Source organism: Sebastes umbrosus, chromosome 4 (assembly GCF_015220745.1).
Source record: "Sebastes umbrosus isolate fSebUmb1 chromosome 4, fSebUmb1.pri, whole genome shotgun sequence".
NCBI lineage: Eukaryota > Metazoa > Chordata > Actinopteri > Perciformes > Sebastidae > Sebastes > Sebastes umbrosus.
The window spans coordinates 37,662,463-37,684,183 of NC_051272.1; the positions used below are offsets into that span (position 1 = coordinate 37,662,463).

Here is a 21,721-nt window from a genome sequence, read left to right on the forward strand (position 1 = left end):
TATATATATAGGGCTTAGCCAAACCAAAATAGAACACAAAGGGGTAAACAAGATGGACACAAAATATAATTAAATACCAAGCAGAACTAACTACAACCAAATCCCCCCCATAACATTGCAGCACTTGGTTTGGCCCAGTTTGAGTCCTCATGGCAGCACTTGGTTTGAGTCCTCAGCCACGCCCCTATCTCCACCAGGAAGTCAGCTCCCCCAACAGCCAACTCAAACAAAGAAACAAATGATTAATATAACAAATAATAATATGTGTAACCTCACAGTGTTAATGTGTGAATCTAAACTATATAAGGTTAAACACAAATAAACAAATATGTGATGTTAATTGTAAAGGTATAGTTGGCTGCAAATTAAATGAACCTGTGTAGGTAGTAAACTAATGAGATGAGAGAGTGTGAACCGGAATGATATTACCCTGTGTGGCTGTGACCATCACAGAAACCAAAAGTAAACATTGACTTTACTCTTGTTACGTAACGTTGGTACGCTTGTTACGTAACATTATGTACGAGCCCCTCGGTGTCTGATACTGATGCACCGAGGCACACTTTAATGTCTGTATGGGACACACCAGGCTTTAATTTACTCCAATGTAAGCCCATCTGCGTTAATGTTAGACATTTTAAAAAGTGAGTAGGGTGGATGGGAGGACTGGATGTATGGGTCAAACAAACACAGGCCTTTCACCCAGGAGACCACTTTCCGTGTCCCGTGTGAAGTCAGCATTGACTTATTTTGCCGTGGTTTTGTTACGTACTAACGCCAGATATGTAACAAGCGTAGATATTTTATGTCACACACATTCTTCTTCTAACCCAAACCACGATCTTTTCTTAACCCTAACCAAATAGTTTTGTGGCATACATTAGAAGTTTATTTTGAAAAGAGTGTATGCATGTAACGAGCAGAAAGTGTACATTTCCAATGAACAAAGAAGTTTATTTTGAAAAGACACTACTCATTTAACAAGCGGACACTTGAAACGCCGTCACTGAGTCCAAAACTGCCATGGGAGGGGTACCTAGAGCGTCATAGTTTGTGTTAAGCCCGGGACACACAGGGAACGTCAGGAGCGCGTGGCGGCTGCTTTACCTGTTGTATTTTATATGTGCAGGACAGTGATGTGGAACATGCAGTAACTTGGAAATCTCCATGAATTAACAAAGTTCGGGGTTCAAATCAACACTTCCTGCTTTCATTTCAAAATAAATGCCCTCAAGTGTTTTTTTTTCCTGTGGACAGAATTTCCTTCATTTTTTAAAACAAGGCTTTTATTCTGAAATATGTGCCGGACAGTGTTGTAGAACATGTAGTGACTTGGAGAGCTCCATGAATGAATATAGTATGGGGTTTTAATGGTGGATTATTACTATTATTTACAAATTACCATACGTTTCTTAACCTTTCTCTGTCTAAAATAAATATAAATGATATTTATAATGAAATGAAATGGCCATTGTGAAAGGAAAACTCTATGTAGAAAGAAAGAGCTGACTGCAGCAGACACGCAGCTAAAATGCAGCTGGTGTGAACACCCAACGCGTGAATTTTGCAGCCGCCACGGGAAGCAGCTGCCGCGCGCTCCTGACGTTTCCAGTGTGGATGAGGCGTAAGGCTACTTCTACATTTTTTGCCGAGTTGGAAGTGAGAAGGTTTTGAACAAAGTGGAGCATTGAGCAGCTGTACAGTCAGAATATCTATCCAGATTGTTGGAGTCATGCGGAGTCAGACCATTGGGCCAGTCATGCTGCTCTACTTCATTATTTATTTAACAAAAGCATTCAAATCACTGCTTATCTCATAATTTCTTAATTGACAGTTGAATTAGCTGTAAAATGCTTTTCTTGTATAATGATGATATGTGTTTTATCAACCTCTTCCTTTTCCATTCATCTTTAATTTGATAGATTATTAATTGCAGAAACATGTGGATTAAAAGCTAGCTTCTGCTCGGGTCGGTTTCCTCATCTGCTTTATGTTTGTCCATCTTCTCTGCATCATTCTCTATCCCTCTGTCTGTCTTTTACACTTGTTTACTTCACATCAGCGCCATGTACCTGTGTGTTGACCAGCAGTGTCACTCACTAATCTTTGTCATTGCTTTGTAAGATGTGCCCGTGGCTGCATCTCTTTCCCCTTCATTTTCACTACTGTCACCTCCTGCTGTTGTAGTGTTTGACAGAACAGGAACAACAGCAGATCTCTGATAGAGAGTCACTCAAGTAAGAGAGAGTCTGGAGGCCAGTCACTGTAACAGGAGCTCAAACACATTCAGGGAGAAATAAATGTGCATGTGTGGCTCACTGTTGACTTCAAATGTAACGTATTTAAGTTTATTTAAGTGCCCAATTTATTGTTAATCTATTAGGGCTGCCCTCTCCTAGTTGATTAGTCGACTAATCAGTCGTTTTGCTCTTAGACGACTGAGATTTCTTTACTGACCAAACGGCGGTGTTTCACAAGTTGGGGGTGAGAATGTATTGGTATTACCGATCTGTCGATTAAATCAATGAACTGATTAGGCAACAAAATCGTATGAGTGTTAGTCGACTAAGACTTGCTTTGGTCGAGGACAGCCCTACAGTCTATTGGGTAGAATAAGGACTGGGGCTGCAACTAATGGCTCCTGTCATAGAGTGGTGCAGGAACGAGTCCTAGAACCCAGAAGTGACTTAGCATTTAAGCTAAGGATGGAACAGTTCAGGTAAAAAATCCGACCCGTCCGGTTCGGTCAGACAGTTCGGGTCCTGTAAGAATTGTTCAGTTCATTTGTAATAAGTTATGAGGCTTATGACGCTTTTTTTTATCGAGAGTTTGGCTCCCGTTTATTGTCACAGCATGCACAGAAAAAAACAAACAAATAAAGTTATCGAGGGGAAAAAACTTCTCAGTTGGCACGGATGAAGTGGCGAGTGTAGCTGTCAGTCAGTTTAGGAAATGGCAAGTGGACACGATAAAGTCCAGTTAGAGGATCCACCAGCATTGTTTGGCTCTGCTGTATGGGAGCATTACGGATTTAGTGTTACCATGAAAATAACGGAAAGAAAGTGGTGGATAAAACGGCGACTGTGTATGAGCACTGTGCAACACGTGTGGTTTATGCTAGCAGCAATACTTCCAATATGATGAACAATTTATGAAGACATCACTCCGGTGTGTCCGTCGATAGAACAAGGAGGAGAGAGTCGGGTAGGAAAGAGCAGCTCCTTCTCCCCGCAGCATTTAAACAGCCTCTACATGCAGACTCAGACAGGGCAACAAACACAACTACAGCATCGGGGAGGTTTATAGTGAAAGATATGCAGCCTTATGCAGTCGTGGAGAACGCTGGATTTCAGCAGATGATTAACGTAATGTTACTTGAGCCGCGCTATACACTTAAGCAGCACAGTAATTCCCGAACAGACACAACTAGGAATTGTGAAAGAATTGTCCAACACAGCCTACGTAGCTCTTACTACAGACGGATGGACATCCAGGTCTACTGGAAGTTACTGAACTGTGACTGGCTGACTCCCTGTAATGTGTTTTATATTTATTAATTAATTATGTTTAAATAACACAGTGGCACAGAAATCCAACCGTATTCCTCCAAATACTGCACTTTATGAGTGGAAAAACTAATCTTTCAATTAAGAGCCGATAATCAGGGAATTGAGACATGTTATACTGTTGTTGTTGTTTTTTAGTATAGTTCTTTCTGGTTGAGCTTATGCTTCAATTTATTTTGATGGCCTTAGTCTATAATTACATCATATTTATATGAAAATAACAAAGCTGCATTTCTTGTTTGCACTAACTAAGGTAGAAGACCTATTCTTTCAGTTAAGATTTGACAATGAAGAAGAGTTGATGTTCCTTATGGAAGCCATACTTTTGTTAAGGCAAACATTTGTTAACTTATTTTTGCCAAATAAATGAAAAGGATGTTAATATCAGAACACGACCTCCTCGCTGTAACATAAATGAACCGAACCGAACCGAAAACCGTGACCCCGACACCGTGATATGATCCCAACCGTGGATTTTGTGAACGCTCCACCCCTAATTTTAGCACTTCCGGTTCCCTTGTCTCGAAGTCAATGGGTTTTTAGTTAGATGCCTAAAATAAGGTCTGGAGTTAACACAAGCTTAAGACATTTCAACGTTCAGTAAATATCCCATGTGAATTTTGAAACCTTTATTTGTCTTAAAAAAGGCGGTTGCTAACAAGTGGCTAAATGAGATTTCAAAACATCATCACGCCGACTCGTCCTCCTTTACAGCCTCGTTGTGTATACTCGTAGCTAGGCAACAGCTTGGGTCCATGTATACTTCCTGTCAGCTGATGTCATTCACACACACTGCAACCATGAATAAACTAGGACACATTTAGAATGTTTACGTTTAAATCTGTGTAAAGGGTCTAAATATTGTATATTTGTGACATCACAAATGGACAGAAATCCTGACAGCTTGTTTCAAATGCATAGTTTCTGAATACGGGCTGGGTGTATTTCCCTGTGGATCGAGCATTTCAATACTTTCACAGTATTTATATAGGACTTAAGCCTGCTGTATAATAAAAAAAACATGAAAATCTCACTCTTTTATAATATGGGACCTTTAAGTGCATTCTTGTCATTTCCTCCCTCCGTTGTGTCTCCCTTGTTCCTGCCCCAAAGTCTTCATTTTAACTTATTGCTGTCTTCCTCATCCTGCTCTTTTTTTTTTTCTTGCTATACTCATTTGTTTCAGCTATATCACTTTCGTCTTCCCACCCTCTCCTCCTCCTTTATGTACTCATGCTTTTCTTTTCTTTTCCTTCTCTTCTTCTCCTCCATAATTATATCCTCCTCTTTTCTGTCTTTCTCTAACTCCACCTCCCTCTCCTTCTGTTCCACTCGTTCTCCTCTCTTTGAAATCATTCATGAAATCTAATGTGCATTTAAACATTGGTAAATCACAGTCATTTTGCGCCATTACGATAATTACCACGAACAAACGAGACCATTACAGGAAGATTTGCATCTCCTACTGGCCTCCGTGAAGCATTTGGTATTACTTGAGGGCTGCCATAAAATGTGCAGGACTGTTACACAGGGAACGGGATGCTCTTTGTGTAGCCTCAAATTGAACCGAAGCGTGGAGCGTTTCTGGTGATGGCAGATGGTGGAGGGAGTGATGGAGAAAATGACCTCCAACATGTTTATCTAGAAACTGGTAAACGTGTTATTACTGGTCTCCTTGTATTTGAGCGAGGTAGAAAAAACATGAATGTGGTAAAGTGTCTAATTGTGATTCGAGTATGTTGTGGCAACCCGTTGTCACTCCCAATTCGTCAAATACCGAAGCTTGGTCAGTGCCCCTCGGTGCCGGATACCGACGCTCCGAGGCAGCCTTCAGCGTCTATATGAGATGCTTTCACCTAACTCCAATGTAAATCCGTATTAAGCCCGGACACACCAGCAACATCAGGAGCGTGTGGCGGCTGCGTGGCATGGGGGCTGCGTGATTCACGCGTCGGGCGTTCACACCAACTGCGTTTCAGCTGCGTGTCTAACGTAATAAATATATATATATATCTATATACATTTGCATAAAGCAGCATATTTGTCCACTCCCATGTTGATAAGAGTATTAAATACTTATAAAATCTCCCTTTCAGGTACATTGTGAAGAGATAAAAAATTTGCAATTAATTTGTGATTATTCGTGATTAATTATGAACAATCATGCGATTAATCGTGATTAAATATTGTAATTGATTCGCAGCCTTAATTTTAACACAAACCACAATCTTTTCCTAAGCCTAACTAAGTACTGTACTTATGTTGCCTAAACCTAACCAAGTGGTTTTGATGCGTAAGTAAACCTAAAAACTAAGTAAACCTACATTGGAAGTTTATTTTGAAAAAATTCTGTATGCATGTATAGAGCGGAAACTGACATGACGTCCCTGATACATCCTAAACTGACGCTAGGGGGTAACCTATGGCGTCATAGTGTCCTGTACTTCAGACTAGGGATGTCACGATACAAGAAATCTAGTAGTTGATACCAATACCAGTGAATTTCCACGATTCTCCATACCAAATTCAATATCACGGTTAAAAATAAAATAAAAATAAATCCCATGTAATGTGTACTTGTGTTTATATATATCCTCAGATTGCAAGCCGTAGTTTTTGGCAGGTGTTGTTAATGTCGGACCCTGCAGGCATCGTACATCTAACGAAAAAGAGTATTGTCACTTTTGTTAGAATTTTCACATCGACTTGGTACCGAAGTATCGGTACTCGTGACATTCCTACTTCAGACACTCGACTTTAAAACTGAGCACGCTGCAACCTAAAAACCACAAGTTGCGCTAATGCATTAAAGAAATTAGGGGCTTTAAAACGAATTTGTGTTAACGTGTTGCATCATTTCCTGTCAAGCATGGAATTGGGACAAAGCTCCTCACAAACTACTAGTACTGGTTTAACATTGCATTATGGTGTTAGCTTGCACTCCAGCATACAATCTAAATATGTTTCTTTTCATTGTTGATTGTGTGGCCACGTTCACGTGACATCACATCATGAACTGAGGTTTAAGAAAATAACCTCTGACCAGAAAATCCAACTTAAAGGGACTCAATGGAAGAATCAGAAATTGCAACGACAGTCAGCGTCCTGTTGCTCGCGCTTGTGCTCGAACTACGTAGACGCATCGGTCAAAACAGTGAGGTGACACACTCGAGACTGAACGTGATTGACAGCTAAAACCACAATATCACTATATATTTCACATGCCTGGCAGTAACGTTAGTTTACCTGTCCAATAGGAAATTTGCCAGTTCGGGGTCCGTTTTGATACCCAAACCTAAACGAAGGTCCCCTCCATGAATTGAAGGCCCGGCCGACGTTCTTAGTTTTCCTTCCGACGTAGTTCACATTTCTGTTTTGCAAGACGGGCTTCACTAGTTATAACTTGTGCTTGCGTGGAGTTTGTGTTGGAGTCTGATTTGTGGTTGAGGCTGGTCATTTGTTTGCGTTAGCGGACTCCATTTCTAACCAACCCTTAGCTATCGTTAGCTATCCCATGGATGTATTAAAAGAACTGGATACAGTGTTGGAGGCGGGGCCCCATTCATTCCTATGAGAGTTGCTCAATGGCTCATGAAGCCTAAATGGCTCGACTTCCGTCTGGAAAAGTACCCAGATCTTGGCAGAGTAGCATCCCCTCGGCCACATGACTTGGTCGAGGGGTCCTAACGTCACGCCGTCGTCACGGCTTGCGCTCCAGCCTCAGTCTGGGCCTCACTCACATGAACGGAGGAAGGGAAATAACTCTGGATTTGGCTATTAGTGCGTTTTACAACTTTAAAAACATATTTTTTCAATAAGGGCTATTAGAGTGTTCATACTGGGGAGTTGATTCACCTCAAAAAAAATTATCTGCTGAGTTACAGACGTCTCTTTCCCAATGTAAGTCTACGGGAAAAAGTATTTTTGGGCCCAATGGCATCATGTGACAGACACGGAAGTTGCAGTACCGCCGTTTGGCCACTATGTAAGTCGGGATCAACGACCGGCGCACTTCCTGGGGGCTTGAGCTATTCCTGTAGCTGAGCTGAAGAGAGTAGACGCACGTGAGCGCGCATGACGTCACATCCGCTGGGACACCGACCCGGGTCCTTCATATAAAAAGCAGTCTACTGGCTAATAGAGGAAACACAAAAAGTCACGGAAGGTCTTATTTTTTTAGGTAAGGTTATTTGCAATAAAAGAATGATTTATACGTGTTAAAAGTTACAAACAGTCCCTTTAAAGGATTGTTCCTTCCTGCCTGCCTCCCTACCTGTCTGCATATTCACCCATTCTTCATTGGTTCTGCTATATACTGTATTTGTCTGTATTTCTTGACTCCATGCCAGCTTGTATGTTTCTGGCTGTATATTCATATACTTGTCCATGTGTGTCCATCTGTGTTTGTGTGCATATGCGTTTGTGTTTGTGAGAGGATGGAGTGAGGCCAGAGAGGCCGCAGAGCCCCGGGCTGCTGTGAAGAGAAGGATGGGCACTGACTTGTAAACTTGTTTTCATCCACACACACATACTTACACACACACACACACACACACACACACACACACACACACACACACACTTGTTTTCTCCACACCGCCCCGGGGAAGAGGGGAGGCTTTCAAGACGACTGTGGAACTTTCAGTCAACCAGAAAAAAAAGGATTTTTTGGGGGAGCATATCCCAACCTGAAGCTGCTGTGTGTGTTTGTGTGTGTGTGTTTGTGTTTGTGTGTGCGTGTTAGAAAGAAAAATGGAAAAGTGGAGAAAACACAATAAAAGCTCTTATTAAACCAGAAAGGGCACATATTGACTCTCCAATTGAATTCTAATCAACTGCAGCGCCACATTAAGTCCATCATTTGTCTTCCCGCTTTTGGCTGAATAATTACGTCCGATGTATTATGATGTATTATGATGGATAATGTGTTGTGCCGTCTATACTGTGGCCGTAAGGCTACAGAGAGACTATAGAGCGTGGCGAGTGCTGTGCAGAGTGCAGTTCCGCACTAGAATGACTATTATCATACAGCACAGAGCCATTTTGTCCTGATAAGAGACTGATAAGAGGCTCTTAAGCCGTTCAAAAGTGGAACGCTGTCTTTGGATGAGAGTACTCACCCTCAGTCACGTCAATTTGTCAATTTTGGCTTTTTCACTGTCAATGTCTCTTTTTTCTCCCTTTATAGTCATCCATTTAGTGACAAATTGCTTCATGTATCTCTCTCTCTTTTTCTCTCTTTCTCTTCGCAGGGAGATGAAGTGCTGACTGTCATTAAGACTAAGGCTCAGTGGCCGGCCTGGCAGCCGCTCAACCTGTAAGTATCACTCAGTGTCAGTTTCACTAAGGGAAAAGGTACTTTTGAGAGAGATGTCATTGAGAATTAAAATTAAATTAAATAAAGATAATGATAATAATAAGGAAATTGTGAAATAGCAAAGCCGACCTTGAACAGAAACTAACATCCATTTTTGCTGAGAAATTAGTACTCTATGTCCGACCTTAGTGCTTGATGTATTTTGTCACACTTGTGATAACCAAGAAGAAGAATTTTAAGTTTGATTTACTTTTCAGCAGTCCAACTGAAAGTGTCAGTGCTGTAATTTGATTGGTGCAATGTGTTTGTGGACAGGCACTAAAATAGTTTGTTATATCTAGGGCTGTCAATTGATTACATTTTTTTAATTGAATTAAATACATGATATGCTTATTAATTAATTAAATTATTGTACTTAATTTCTTTAATGCATTAACACAACTTGCGATTTTTAGGTTGTAGAGAGCTCAGTTTTAGAGCTAGAGTGAAGATAGGATCATACGAAACTACAAAACCTAAGAAATCCATCGATACCAACCATGTCATACTAGCTTGTTGCAAAGGAGGTTAAATAACGCTCCAAACGTTTGCTATATTTTGGCGATGAAAAACCATTTTCAAAGTGGTCCCTTGACCTCTGACCTCCAGATATGTGAATGTAAATTGGTTCTATGGGTACCCACGAGTCTCCCCTTTACAGACATGCCCACTTTATGATAATCACATGCAGTTTGGGGCAAGTCATAGTCAAGTCAGCACACTGACACTCTGACAGCTGTTGTTGCCTGTTGGGCTGCAGTTTGCCATGTTATGATTGGAACATATTGCTAAATGCAGTACCTGTGAGGGTTTCTGGACAATGTCTGTCATTGTGTTGTGTTGTTCATTGATTTACAATATTAAATATATACATACATTTACATAAAGCAGCATATTTGTCCACTCCCATGTTGATAAGAGGATTAAATACTTGACAAATTTCCTTTTAAAGGGACTGTTTGTAACTTCTTACACATATAAATCATTGCGGGTCGGTGTCTCATGCGCGCTCGCGTGTGGCTATGCTGTTCAGACTCAGACTCCAACACAAACTACAGTGAAGCACCAAAACCTCTTGGTTGTATCTAGTGAAGCCTGTCTGTTAAACAGTGTTGGCCGCGGTCGGAGGACACGGAGGAGACCGTAGCTTTGGTCTCCAGGACCAGAGTCTCTGCTGTACTCTGCTCCTCTGCCTGCTTGCCTTCACTCACACACCGTGCTCGTTCTCACGCTTTCACTCCACTCTCACGTTCATGCGCGCACACTCCACACTGCAGGAGAGTAAGTTTAGCTCTGAGAATATCTAGTGAATGTACAGTGGATGTTTGTGCAGAAATAACTGCTGCAGCTCCTCCAGACCAACAGAGGTTTCCCGTGTCTTGTGAAGTGACGGGGCTCCGCAGAGAGAAACGTTATCGTCTCCGACCAAAACTCCGGTGTCTCCCCCGTTCCCTCCGGCCGCGGTCGGGAGGCTGAGGCAGGAAAAGCCAACACTAGGATCAGCATTGATTCATGGAGAGACCTTCGTCTGGTCAGCTAACATTACTGCCAAGCAGCTGAAATATAGAGTGATATTGTGCTTTTAGCTGACGTGTGTCGCCTCACTGTTTTGACGGATGCTCGCTCAAATTCAGGTTGCGCGTGCACACGGGCGAGCGCGAGCAACAGGACGCTGACTTTCGTTGTCTTAACGGCCACAGGTATCGCTGTTACAACCAATTTCTGATTCTTACAAACAGTTCCTTTAAGATACATGTTGAACAGATACAAAATGTGTGATTAATTTGCGATTAATCCCGATTAACTATGGACCATAATGCGATTAATCGTGATTAAATATGTTAATCGATTGACAGCCCTAATGGTAACGTAATGTGAGCGTTTTTGAAAAATGCTAAAATATGTCCTGTATTGATGTTCCGTTACAGTCAATGCGACCATCAAGCATAGACACTGTTTCCACTAATATGCACAACAATATGTTGCTGCTGCAGTATCATTGTTGTATTTACTTACACAAAACGTAAAGAGAGTTTGAATTTCAGTTTGACCTTAAATCCTTTCTCTCTGATCAATGGAGGTTTTTACATTTTACATCAAGTTGATCATGAACCTTTCATCCACGCTGTAGCTCTTGATGGATGCCTTGATCATTTATTCATCGTGTTTTCAGCAGGATTGTGCATTACAAAGTCCATTATACTGTATGTTTCTGCTGTTTTAACTCCAGTTGAAGGATTACATGCTTCTCTGTAGGATGAGAAAATTGTATAACGTTGGGTTTATAAAATGTTTTGGTCTGGTGGCCAAGCTAAAAACAATGCTGACTTTTCTCTGTTCATGAAAAGTTGATATTTTGGAAGCCCACGAAACAATATGTTATTTGAATTCTGTTGAGAAGCTGCCCGAGCTTTCCTTCAAGCCAAGATTATTCTTGTGTTCTAAAGCATAACATAATCTGTTTGGTTTGAAGTAAACAAAGATATACAGAATTCTTGCTCAGTGATCCATATATTACGTTATATTACAAATACGACATCTACATAATCTAGGACATGCTGCATGATCAACGGAAACAATATGAGACACATATTGTGTTTCTTTGTTACAGAAATGTTTAATAAAAGGACCTTTCCATGAATCACAAAGACCTCATTGTCATTATGAGCAGTATCAAATTCTTAATTAGCAGGATAAATACTTAAAAGTTGGACAAACTTTCCAGTTCTGACACACTCTATGAACTATTAAATATAGTTGAGATCCAGATACTATTGTATTGTAATGTAAAAAAAACATATCCCTAATTGTTTTATGATTCCTTCCTTTATGCAGCTCTTAAAAGCCAGGCCGACTTGTCTGAATAGTCACGCACTCTGGCATCCTATGCACTCTTTGGAATTAGTTCAAGAGCAATTAGAAACCTATCCCAATTCTAGCCCTCAGCACTGCATGAGCATGGACACACACACACACACACACACACACACGCACACACACTAATGTGCTGTATCTTGCACCAAACATCTGTTTAATTACCCCCCTCCTAGCGTTGTCTGTCATTTGCGATATATTGTGCCACTATTATTTTTACTAATGAGAACATTCACGCACATGCACGCACACACACAGTCACACGCATGAAATACGAGGTAATTTTGTTCAATTTTGCATGCAGAGTTGTCAAGTTGTTCTAAAATAGTTGTGTTTGCACTCATGTCTTGGTTAAGATGTGATAATTAAGATACCAAGGACTGCTTTTCATGGAGAAACTTCAAATTACCCTATTATTATCTTTGAATATTTTTAGTAGATTTTAGACATTCAGAGAGAATATGTCATTATGAGCTATTTTCTTCCACTAATTGGATATTTCGGAGTTTCAATTATCCAGCAATTAGCAGAGTGTGACTGGAGTCAGAGGTTTTGACATCAGAGCTGGTCATTCTGCAAATAATTAACATAAAAATTGTCTTAGCAGATGTTTTTCCTGAGATGATTATGTTCAAAACATACTGAGGGCTGTCTCATTAAAATAATATTTGAAATGGAATTTAATTATAAGGATATCCATCCATCCATCCATCCATCCATTGCTTCCGCTTATGGGGCCGGGTCATTGGGGCAGCAGGCTTAGCAGGGAATTCCAGCAGCCCTCTCCCCCAGCAACGTTTTCCAGCTCTTCCTGGGGAACCCCGAGGTGTTCCCAGGCCAGACCAGATACTGTATATAATCTCTCCAGCGTGTTCTGGGTCTACCCCGGGGCCTCTTACCAGTTGGACGTGCCCAGAAGACCTCTAAAGGGAGGCGTCCAGGAGGCATCCTGATCAGATGCCCGAACCACCTCAGCTGGCCCCTTTAGAGGCGAAGGAGCAGCGTCTCTACTCCGAGCTCCCTCCAGATGTCTGAGCTCGTCACCCTCTCTCTAAGGCTGAGCCCAGCCACCCTACGAAGGAAACTCATTTTGGCCACTTGTACACGCGATCACATTCTTTCGGTCACTACCCGATGCTCATGACCATAGGTGAGGGTTAGGACATAGATGGACTGGTAAATCAAGAACTTTGCCTTCCTGTTCAGCTCCCTCTTCACCACAACGGTCCGGCACAGCACCCGCTGTGCAGACGCCGCACCGAACCACCTGTCCATCTCCCGTTCCATTTTTACCCTCACTCGTGAACAAGACCCCGAGATACTTAAACTCCCTCGCTTGGGGCAATGGCTCTCTCCCAACCTGGATATGCCCTTTGTTTATTAATATATACAGTATATATATTTCTCTACCCATCTCTGTCACCAGGCGAGCTGCTCCATCAGCAGAGTTTTCTGTGGACCGGACCCGTCACTTGATGTCCTTCCTCACCATGCTCGGGCCCAGCCCAGACTGGAATGTTGGGCTGTCAGGAGAGGATCTCTGTACCAAGGAGTGTGGCTGGGTCCAGAGGCTGGAGACGGAGCTCATTCCCTGGGATGCAGGCACTGACAATGGTGTCACATATGAGGTAATCTATCCTAATTTCACTGGTTAGCTCAAAGGTATGTGAGAAACCTGAGAGGTGTACCATCCAGTAGAGGCTTGCAGTTGTGTCATGACCTACTATATCTGTTGTCATTGTGGAGGACCATTGGAGGATTGACTGTAATGACGATGAAAGAGGGGTGTCAAGGTTCAAGGTTCATTTATTGTCATTGTACAACACAGGGTTACACCATGAAATGTAGTTATAGTCCTTTTATGCTACACAAGAAAAACAAAAACAAAACAGTAGTGCTTTCCTGTAGAGATTTCTTTTAAATTCATAAAGAATGCAAACAGCAGCAACAAAACCACTGGTGAATATGTGTTTCCCCCTAGCTAAACCTGAAACAACCCTTATAGAGCGACAAAGTCCCTCCCCTTTCTGGTGGACTTCGTTGGACCTTATTTCTTAAAAATGATGTACGGTAGTCAACGGCGAGAGACAAATATTTTTTTGATCCTGTTTGAATTGCCTCATGAATCACCCATATGATGTTTGTCAATTTAAAACACAATTTTGCAAGTCGAGAAAGTCGCAGTAGGTTTGTCGTAGTATCATTTAGTTTTGTATGAACTAAATCTTGTCTCACACAATTAAACGTCACCAACGCTAGCCAGCTAGCTAACTTAGCTATGTTCCATGCACAGATGTAACGTTATCTTACCAGATGTGTTTTATCCAGTGACCACTTGTCTTTTTATCAGCCAGGAAGAGAAAGAACGAGCAAGGTCAGTCGATCGTGTGAGTACATCCCAGTACAAAACACACAGGCATCGTAGCTTCAGCGAGAGAGACGTTACTTACGTGACTTTTGGGAGTTACGTCTTTCTAATTAAGTTTTTTCACAGTCTGATACTTCAACAGTTTAACAACAAACTGTGACTTTCATGACTTGCAAAATTATGTTTTAAATTGACAAACATCATATGAGCGATTCATGGCGCAATTCAAATGGCCCCAAAAAAATATTTGTCTCTTGCTTGTCTTTGTCTTTTTCCGGCTGGTCTGGCTGGGTGGTCGGAAGATACCGTGGGCAGTGATCCTCTCATGGTCCGCTGCACTTAATCCATTCCCTGCACTAACCTCTCTGACGTTGATGAGTGTATCTCTTGCACAAGCCATACAGTGATAAAGATAAAAAGACAATACATTAAAACAAAAAAGTAGCGAAGTTCGTGGGAGCCACTGGCCGCCACATCTGCATGCGCCGCTGGTGGGCCAGTGCACCAAAAGAAGAAGATAATAATGTTAACCAAAAAAGTATTGTTATATTACTAGCTTGACAATTGTCAGCCCAATTAACCTCCATTTTTGTTAGCTATCTACTGACTGTTGTTAATATGTTTCCTAAAAACAAAATAATAAATTAGATACATTAATGTATATAATGTATCAACTCTTATTAACTAATGTTAGCAAACTAATGTTAGCTAGAGTAAGATGTTTGTACAGCATACAAATGTGCTATTTAGCTGACCGGATGCTATAACTAGCTACAAACCTCCAACCACATCTAGTTCTGTTGAGTTGACCACACTTTTGTGGTGAAAGAAGAGTGAAAGAACTCCAAAATGCCAATGTGTTACATTACTGAATACTGTACCATACTGTGTATTAGAAACCAACAGTATGTTTACTGTGTCTTAAGGTGTGCTGATGTAGTCTAATTGTTAGAGATGAAGCTGTTGTTATAGTGAAAGCTGACAGTTGGTAGCTGTTGGCAGTGAGCAACATTTATTTCAAACCTTCACAGCACACTTAACATCCGCCTGTCTGTTACTGTGACAAAGTACTTCTTTAGTTTTCTACATCCTTGGAATGAAAGGTGCTCATCCATATTCACCCACTGTATGGAGACTACAACAGTTTATTTATAGATTCCTCATGAATAAGCAAGGAGCTTAAAGGAGGCGGTAAAATACCTTTCAAAAACTTCTCTAACATAAAACCAGACCTTTTTCAATTGGGCTTCTGTTACCTTTTAAATGTGGACGGGTCTGTTCTTCTATTTTTAACCTTTTATCTTGGTCTCCTTTATGGCAAGCCGTTTTAACATTTAATAGCTAAGCGTGACTATCCAGAATTAACATTGGGGATATCAACAACAGCATTTTGACTAGTTGTAATTACATTGTGACTAGTCAGAATTTTTATTCAAGATATCTATAACATCATTCTGACTAGTCAAAACGACAGTTAGAGACGCAATGACGTCACTGAAAACGACACTCGACTCGTCAAAGATCCTAAATTCAGTTTTGACTATCCCAAATAATAGCTGCAGATATTTCAAACGTCATTATGACTAGTCAGAATTGTTGTGCATGACGTTGCTCATGCAAGTCTTCCCATTGGATATTGGCCCAACAAAGCATTTGAACAGTGTTAGCAGAAGCTTTTGCTAACTTGGATAGCTCGGGGAAGTTGGAAAATTATTCGCATATTCAAACTTGGACCCGGCTCAATAACGACGGCTCTTTCTAGTGAGCCAGTTGAGGTAGACAACAAGCTACAAGCTCATTTGAATCAAAACAAGCCTTTAGTCCCCCGAGCTGGACACATACTGTTGGTCTATGGTCAGCCGGCTGTGAGACGGGTGGTCAGGGACTCTTATGGGTGAGATATAAAATACCATGAAATAGAAGGAGCTCATCATCAAGGAATTTGTTGCGAACGAGAGCTTTGTTCACTAGAGAGTTGTGCTAGAAATTTACAGCGTGTTGTAGGTTTATTGTCTACAGACACATTTTATAAAACCATACGGTTCCAGCCTAGTGTCATATTATGTTTATGTATTGCTTCTGACCTAATTACAGATATCTGCAAAGTCATTTCGCCTAGTCTAAACTCTAATTCTAAACTCTAATTCAAGATATCTGTAATTACGTTTTGACTAGGCAGAATGTAAGTTAAAGATATCGCCAAATGAGATATCTCTAATCAAAATTAATTTGAAGATATCTATAACTTAATAATAAATATCTACAATTACATTATTACTGTCCCTAACTCTAGTTTGAGATATCTACAACATCATTTTGACTAGTCATAGTTCCAGTTAGAGATATCTACATCGTCATTCTAAATAGTCAAAATTTAATTTAAGATATCTAAAAAGGAAAATGGAGATATCTTGAATTGAGGGGAATTTAAGATATCTTGAACTGGAATTATGACTAGTCAGAATTAAGTTGCTTCCCGGGCGTTTACAGCAGCCCACTGCTCCTAAAATACTTAGGATGGGTTAAATGCAGAGGTCAAATTTCATGTATTTACCTGTATGTATATGACGAATAAAGGTTTCTTCTTCCTCTTCTTCTTCTTCTTCTTCTTCTTCTTGTTCTTGTTCTTCTTCTTATTCTATTTTGAATCTTATTAGTCAAATTACATATAACTAAAATTACAGTTTTGCCTTGTCAAAATAGAATTACAGATATTTTGAATTAGAGTTTTGACTAGACAAAATGATGTTGCAGATATCTCTAATGAATATCCTGTCTAGCTATTAAATGTTAAAATGGCTTGCCATACTCTTTCTCCATCTGACCCACACTAGCACTCACTTTAATTTGATGTTGTCCAGTACGTGTGAATTCAAAGTTCTAAGATGTTGTGATCATAGGGACAATTATTAAGGCAGTTAACATGGTACTGAACATATTCAAAACCAGCAGCAGTATTTGTTCCCCCTCCAGATTGAGGTAAATGGGCGATTTGTGAGCTGTTGTTTCATATGTTTTATGTTACATTACCTTTCCCTTGGTTCAGGAAAATCTTTTAAACTACATTCTCCAAGGTGATAATATTCAGGGAAGTGTTCCCCTGAAAACACAATGTGTATTTTTTTTACCATCAGATAATGTCTGCATCCTACTGCACAGCAGACATTAAATCACTGCCACCTACAGACAGAGACGTGGTTGTACACGTCTTCCAGACTCTCCGCTTGTTACATTTTTCACAAAGCAAAAAGTTGAAAGTTTCTCTGTTTTTGTTTGCAGGCATTACAAGTCAATTTTGTAGTTTGCAATTGCCTCCAACAAGTGGATGGATGTCTTCTGTTTGGTCTCATGCCACGCAAGATCTTTGAACCAAAAATTTAGAGAAGAAACTTTTAGTGAACTTCAAAAATCCTCCACATTGTTGTTACAGCACTATAGATGAGGATGTACCTTCCTTTTGTCTTATTCAGTGCTTAGGCATATGTTAAATCCAAAGTTGGTTTGAAACAACACTGAGTTAACCTGTAAGAACAAAGAGAATGATTCATATTCATCACCTGATTTGATCTTTTCTCTCTGTAGAGGTTTTTTTTTACAATACATGGACACACATACAAACCTGAAAACAACGCCATGGAGCTCTTATTAAAGGGATGTTAAAATGGTTATAAATGATGCATAGTGAGATCAAACAGAACCAGATGGCTTATGGGAGAAGCGTCTCTGTCTGTAGGGACACCTACCTACCTCACCTTTTTTGGTCAGACTGGGGTATAAAATCAATGCAGCTATTGTGGTGTAATAACGTTTTCTAGTTTGCATGCGTAAATTACTGCCACTCCACTGTTCATTCCCTCAAGAGAAATCATGTTGTTGTCTTTTTAAAAGCCTGTTTCACAGACATGCAGACACTATATGCTGCTTTTGGATTAGTATTCTTGTCCCAGAAAGAATTCCCACGTCTTAAATTTGCGCTGTTTAACTTTGATTACTCTTACCGTTGCTCAGTGGAAGGCTCAGATTGCCTTCCCTCAGGCGTATTTGATGCCCAGTACACAGTACAAGAGCAGATGTTTTCCTCTAGGACACCAACCATTCCAACACCAAATCCATGATTTGCACAATGCTAATGTGGGAGGGTGGGAATAGTTCCCCTTCAAATTGTGACCTGATCTATCTAGCATCTTATTCACACACGTCCATTTTCCCCTGATTGTTAGAGCTGTCAGAATGAATTCACCTTCAGATTCACATTGCTAAACTCAGAGAAATCTACTTATGGTGATTAATATACAGTCTCTTTCCAGGAGGGTCACTGGGGGCTCAAAGTGTTCCAGAGGCATCAAGTCTTTTATATATAAGATACTTGAAGCTGCAACGCAACCAGCTGGGAACACAGCTTTGACATATTATCACCTTACAGTATAAAGCTGCTATGACGACTGTGTTAGAAAACACACAGACATGGAGAAACATTAGCATTCATCTGGAGTCGTGTTTGAGTTACTCAATAACTTTAGATTTGTTTTGATCTCCAATGGGAAATATCTCTCTTAGCTAAATGTTCCGCTAACTTCATCTGTCTGCTGTTGGGTGCTGGGCATGTAGCATAAAGTTGGTTTATAGAGTGCTCCAGGGATGATGCATTTTTGAAGGCCAACCAGGAAGTTAGCATCGCTTGGTTCCCTCAACAAAAAGCCAATGGGATTGTTCCATTGGGTTTGGGGTTATTGCTGAAAATAAGCTCTGTGGCAAACACACGTTTATAATACTTACATTTTTGTTCAGCAAGAATATCTTCACATATAAACACCACTTCTTTTTTTTTGTGATCAATTTTTTATTGGTATTTAAACAAAATTATATAGGGTGGGGTTACAAATTGATAGATCACCAATAGAGTAAAATATATATATATATAATCACAAATGTCCATGTACTAATCAATACAGAATTGGCAAGCAGCTACAGAAAAAAGAAAATGAAAAAAACAAACAAACAAACAAACAGGAAAAAGGAAAATAACAACAAACAACAACAAAAAGTCATTTAAATAAAAACTTCTGCGCCCCCCTCCCCCCACCCCCAAATCCCTCCCTTTTGGTTCCCTCCCATCCCACCCACCCTAGACCTTTGGGACACGGAGAACAATTATATGAAGGATTTAATTGTAGTGATTGCTTGTTTCCAATGTGATATATTTTCTCTTTTTGCCAAATGCATGTTTGCAGCCCAGTGTTCCATACCTGCTATATCTAAGAAGTCAAGAAGCCATCTTTGTATATTGACAGAATGTGGAGCTTTCCATCTGCAAGCTATTAGTCGTTTTGCAGCTGTAAGGCCAGCTAACCAGAGACGTCTCTGCTTAACACAGAGTTCCAGGTTGGAGCTGTCATTAAGTAACAGGACTTCAGGTGATTAAGGAATTGTATTTGACAATATGTTTGATAGCATCTCTGCAACCTTTTTCCAGAACTCTGCAACCCTTGGACACCCCCAAACCATATGGAAAAAAGTACCTAATGCATTTTGATTGCATAAGGTGCAGTTTGGTGATGGTAAAGCTTTAAATTTATGCAATATGTGGGGGGTGAAATATGTTCTGTGTATGAAATTGAAATGTATAACTTGATGGTTGGGGTTCCTGGAAGATAGTTGGATGTTCTGCCAGATTAGTTTCCAATTTAGGTTGGAGTTATTTGGAGAGAGGTCCGTCTTCCACAGTCTGTCAATAGTTAGTGGCTTACAGGAGGCCTTATGTAAGATAGAGTATATTTTCGAGACCAGTCCACTAGGGCTGGTAAGAGCTGTGTGAAATGCATGTATGGGAAGAGATATGTTCCAAGGCACACCATAAGTGCGCATCGCTGTGCGGAGTTGAAGATAGAAAAAGAATGATGAGCCAGGTAAATTAAAATGTTTCTGGATGTCTTGGAATGCTTGTAGGCCCTGAGGACCATAGATGTCACCAAGAGTGTGCACCCCTTTACTGCTCCATTGAGAAAACGAAATTGGTTGGCTATCCAAATGGAGGTCAACATTATTAAAAATGGGAGAGTGAAGATACCAGTTAGACAAAATTTTACAGTGCTTTTCGGCAAGACGTCAGGTAGAGATTACTTCGGTTATAATTGAGCCAAATTTCTCTTTTGATTGTTTGAGTGGAATGTTGGAGTATATCAGGTCTTGTAACCTGTGAGGGTGCACCATGTTCTCTTCCATTGGCCTCCAAGACACCCGAGAAGCAAGATTTAACCATTTGGAGACTGGATGCAGTACGAACGACCAATGATACCACTGGAAGTTAGGTACACCGAGGCCCCCTTCATCTTTTGGCCTTTGGAGAGTTAATAGTTTCAGTCTTGACTTTTTATTCCCCCATATAAACCTCAACATTAAAGAATTATTTTTTTTCCAGTGGTCTTTAGGTGGTTGTAAAAGTACCATTGAGCTGAGAAAGTTGATTCTTGGGAGGACATTCATTTTAATAGTGGAGATGCGAGAATGGAATGATAATGGGAGGTTTTTCCATCTTTGTAAATCTGCTTCAATCTCTGTCACAAGTACGTTGTAGTTGTTTTTTATAATGTTTGCAATTGAAGGGAAGATTGACACTCCTAAGTATTTGATGTTCTGAACCACCAGAATATTGGATATGGAGGTCAGCTGTCTTGCTGAAGCATTGAGTGGGAGTAAAGCAGATTTAGCCCAGTTAACCGAGATCTGGCTAAAATTATTGAATATATTTAGCAGATGGGTAAGAGACCGAGAGACATCCTGAATAAATAGTAATATATCATCGGCATATAGGGAAATAAAGTGCTTGGTTTTATGCATATTGATAGGTTCATGGCTAACTGATTGTCGGACAGCCTGGGCCACAGGTTCCAGAGAGAGGGCAAATAACAAAGGAGAAAGAGGGCAGCCCTGGCGGGAGCTACGAGATACAAGGAATTGTTTAGAAAAGATGTTCCCCGTCAATACCATAGCAGTGGGATTTGAGTAAAGAACTTGAATCATAGTAATAAAATGATTACCAAAGCCCATGCGGCGTAGCACTGACCATAGAAAATGACACTCAAGGCAATCAAAAGCCTTCTCCGCATCGAGAGAAAGGATAGCTGTTGAACAGTCAGTGTTATTAGAAAACTCAATGATATGAAGAAGACGGCGTAGATTGTCTGAGGCAAGGCGGTTTTTGATAAAGCCTGTCTGATCCTCATGAATGAGATAATTCATATGCGGTTCCAATCGAGAGGCTAGTGCTTTGGCATATAGCTTGATATCAGTATTCAGTAGTGATAGTGGTCGATAATTTGAGCAATCCTGTGGATCCTTGCCTTTTTTTAAAAGTAAAGAGATAATGGCTATGTTATTATTTTTGCAAAATGAACCCTTAGAAATTGCAGAAAGAATCATATCCCGTAAGGGAGGTCCTACTTGGGGCCAGAAGGCTAAATAGAATTCTGGAGGTAACCCGTCTAAGCCTGGTGACTTGCCTTTGTTCATTGACAGGAGAGCTTTATGGAGTTCAGGTAAAGATAAAGGGGCATCAAG

At 40.5% G+C, this 21,721-nt stretch overlaps 2 protein-coding genes across 2 annotated transcripts in view; both read left to right on the top strand.

Annotated features, from left to right (window-relative positions):
- LOC119486724 overlaps positions 1-21,721 on the top strand; it is a 1,187,645-nt gene that overhangs the window by 662,469 nt on the left and 503,455 nt on the right. The window lies entirely within an intron of this gene.
- The window catches only part of LOC119487023 (spondin-1-like), a 164,677-nt gene that overhangs the window by 114,708 nt on the left and 28,248 nt on the right, over positions 1-21,721 (top strand). Inside the window, exons 7-8 of the mRNA XM_037767648.1 lie at positions 8,819-8,883; positions 13,223-13,424. Coding sequence (XP_037623576.1) covers positions 8,819-8,883; positions 13,223-13,424 — 267 coding nt within the window. The remainder of the gene's footprint in view (positions 1-8,818; positions 8,884-13,222; positions 13,425-21,721) is intronic.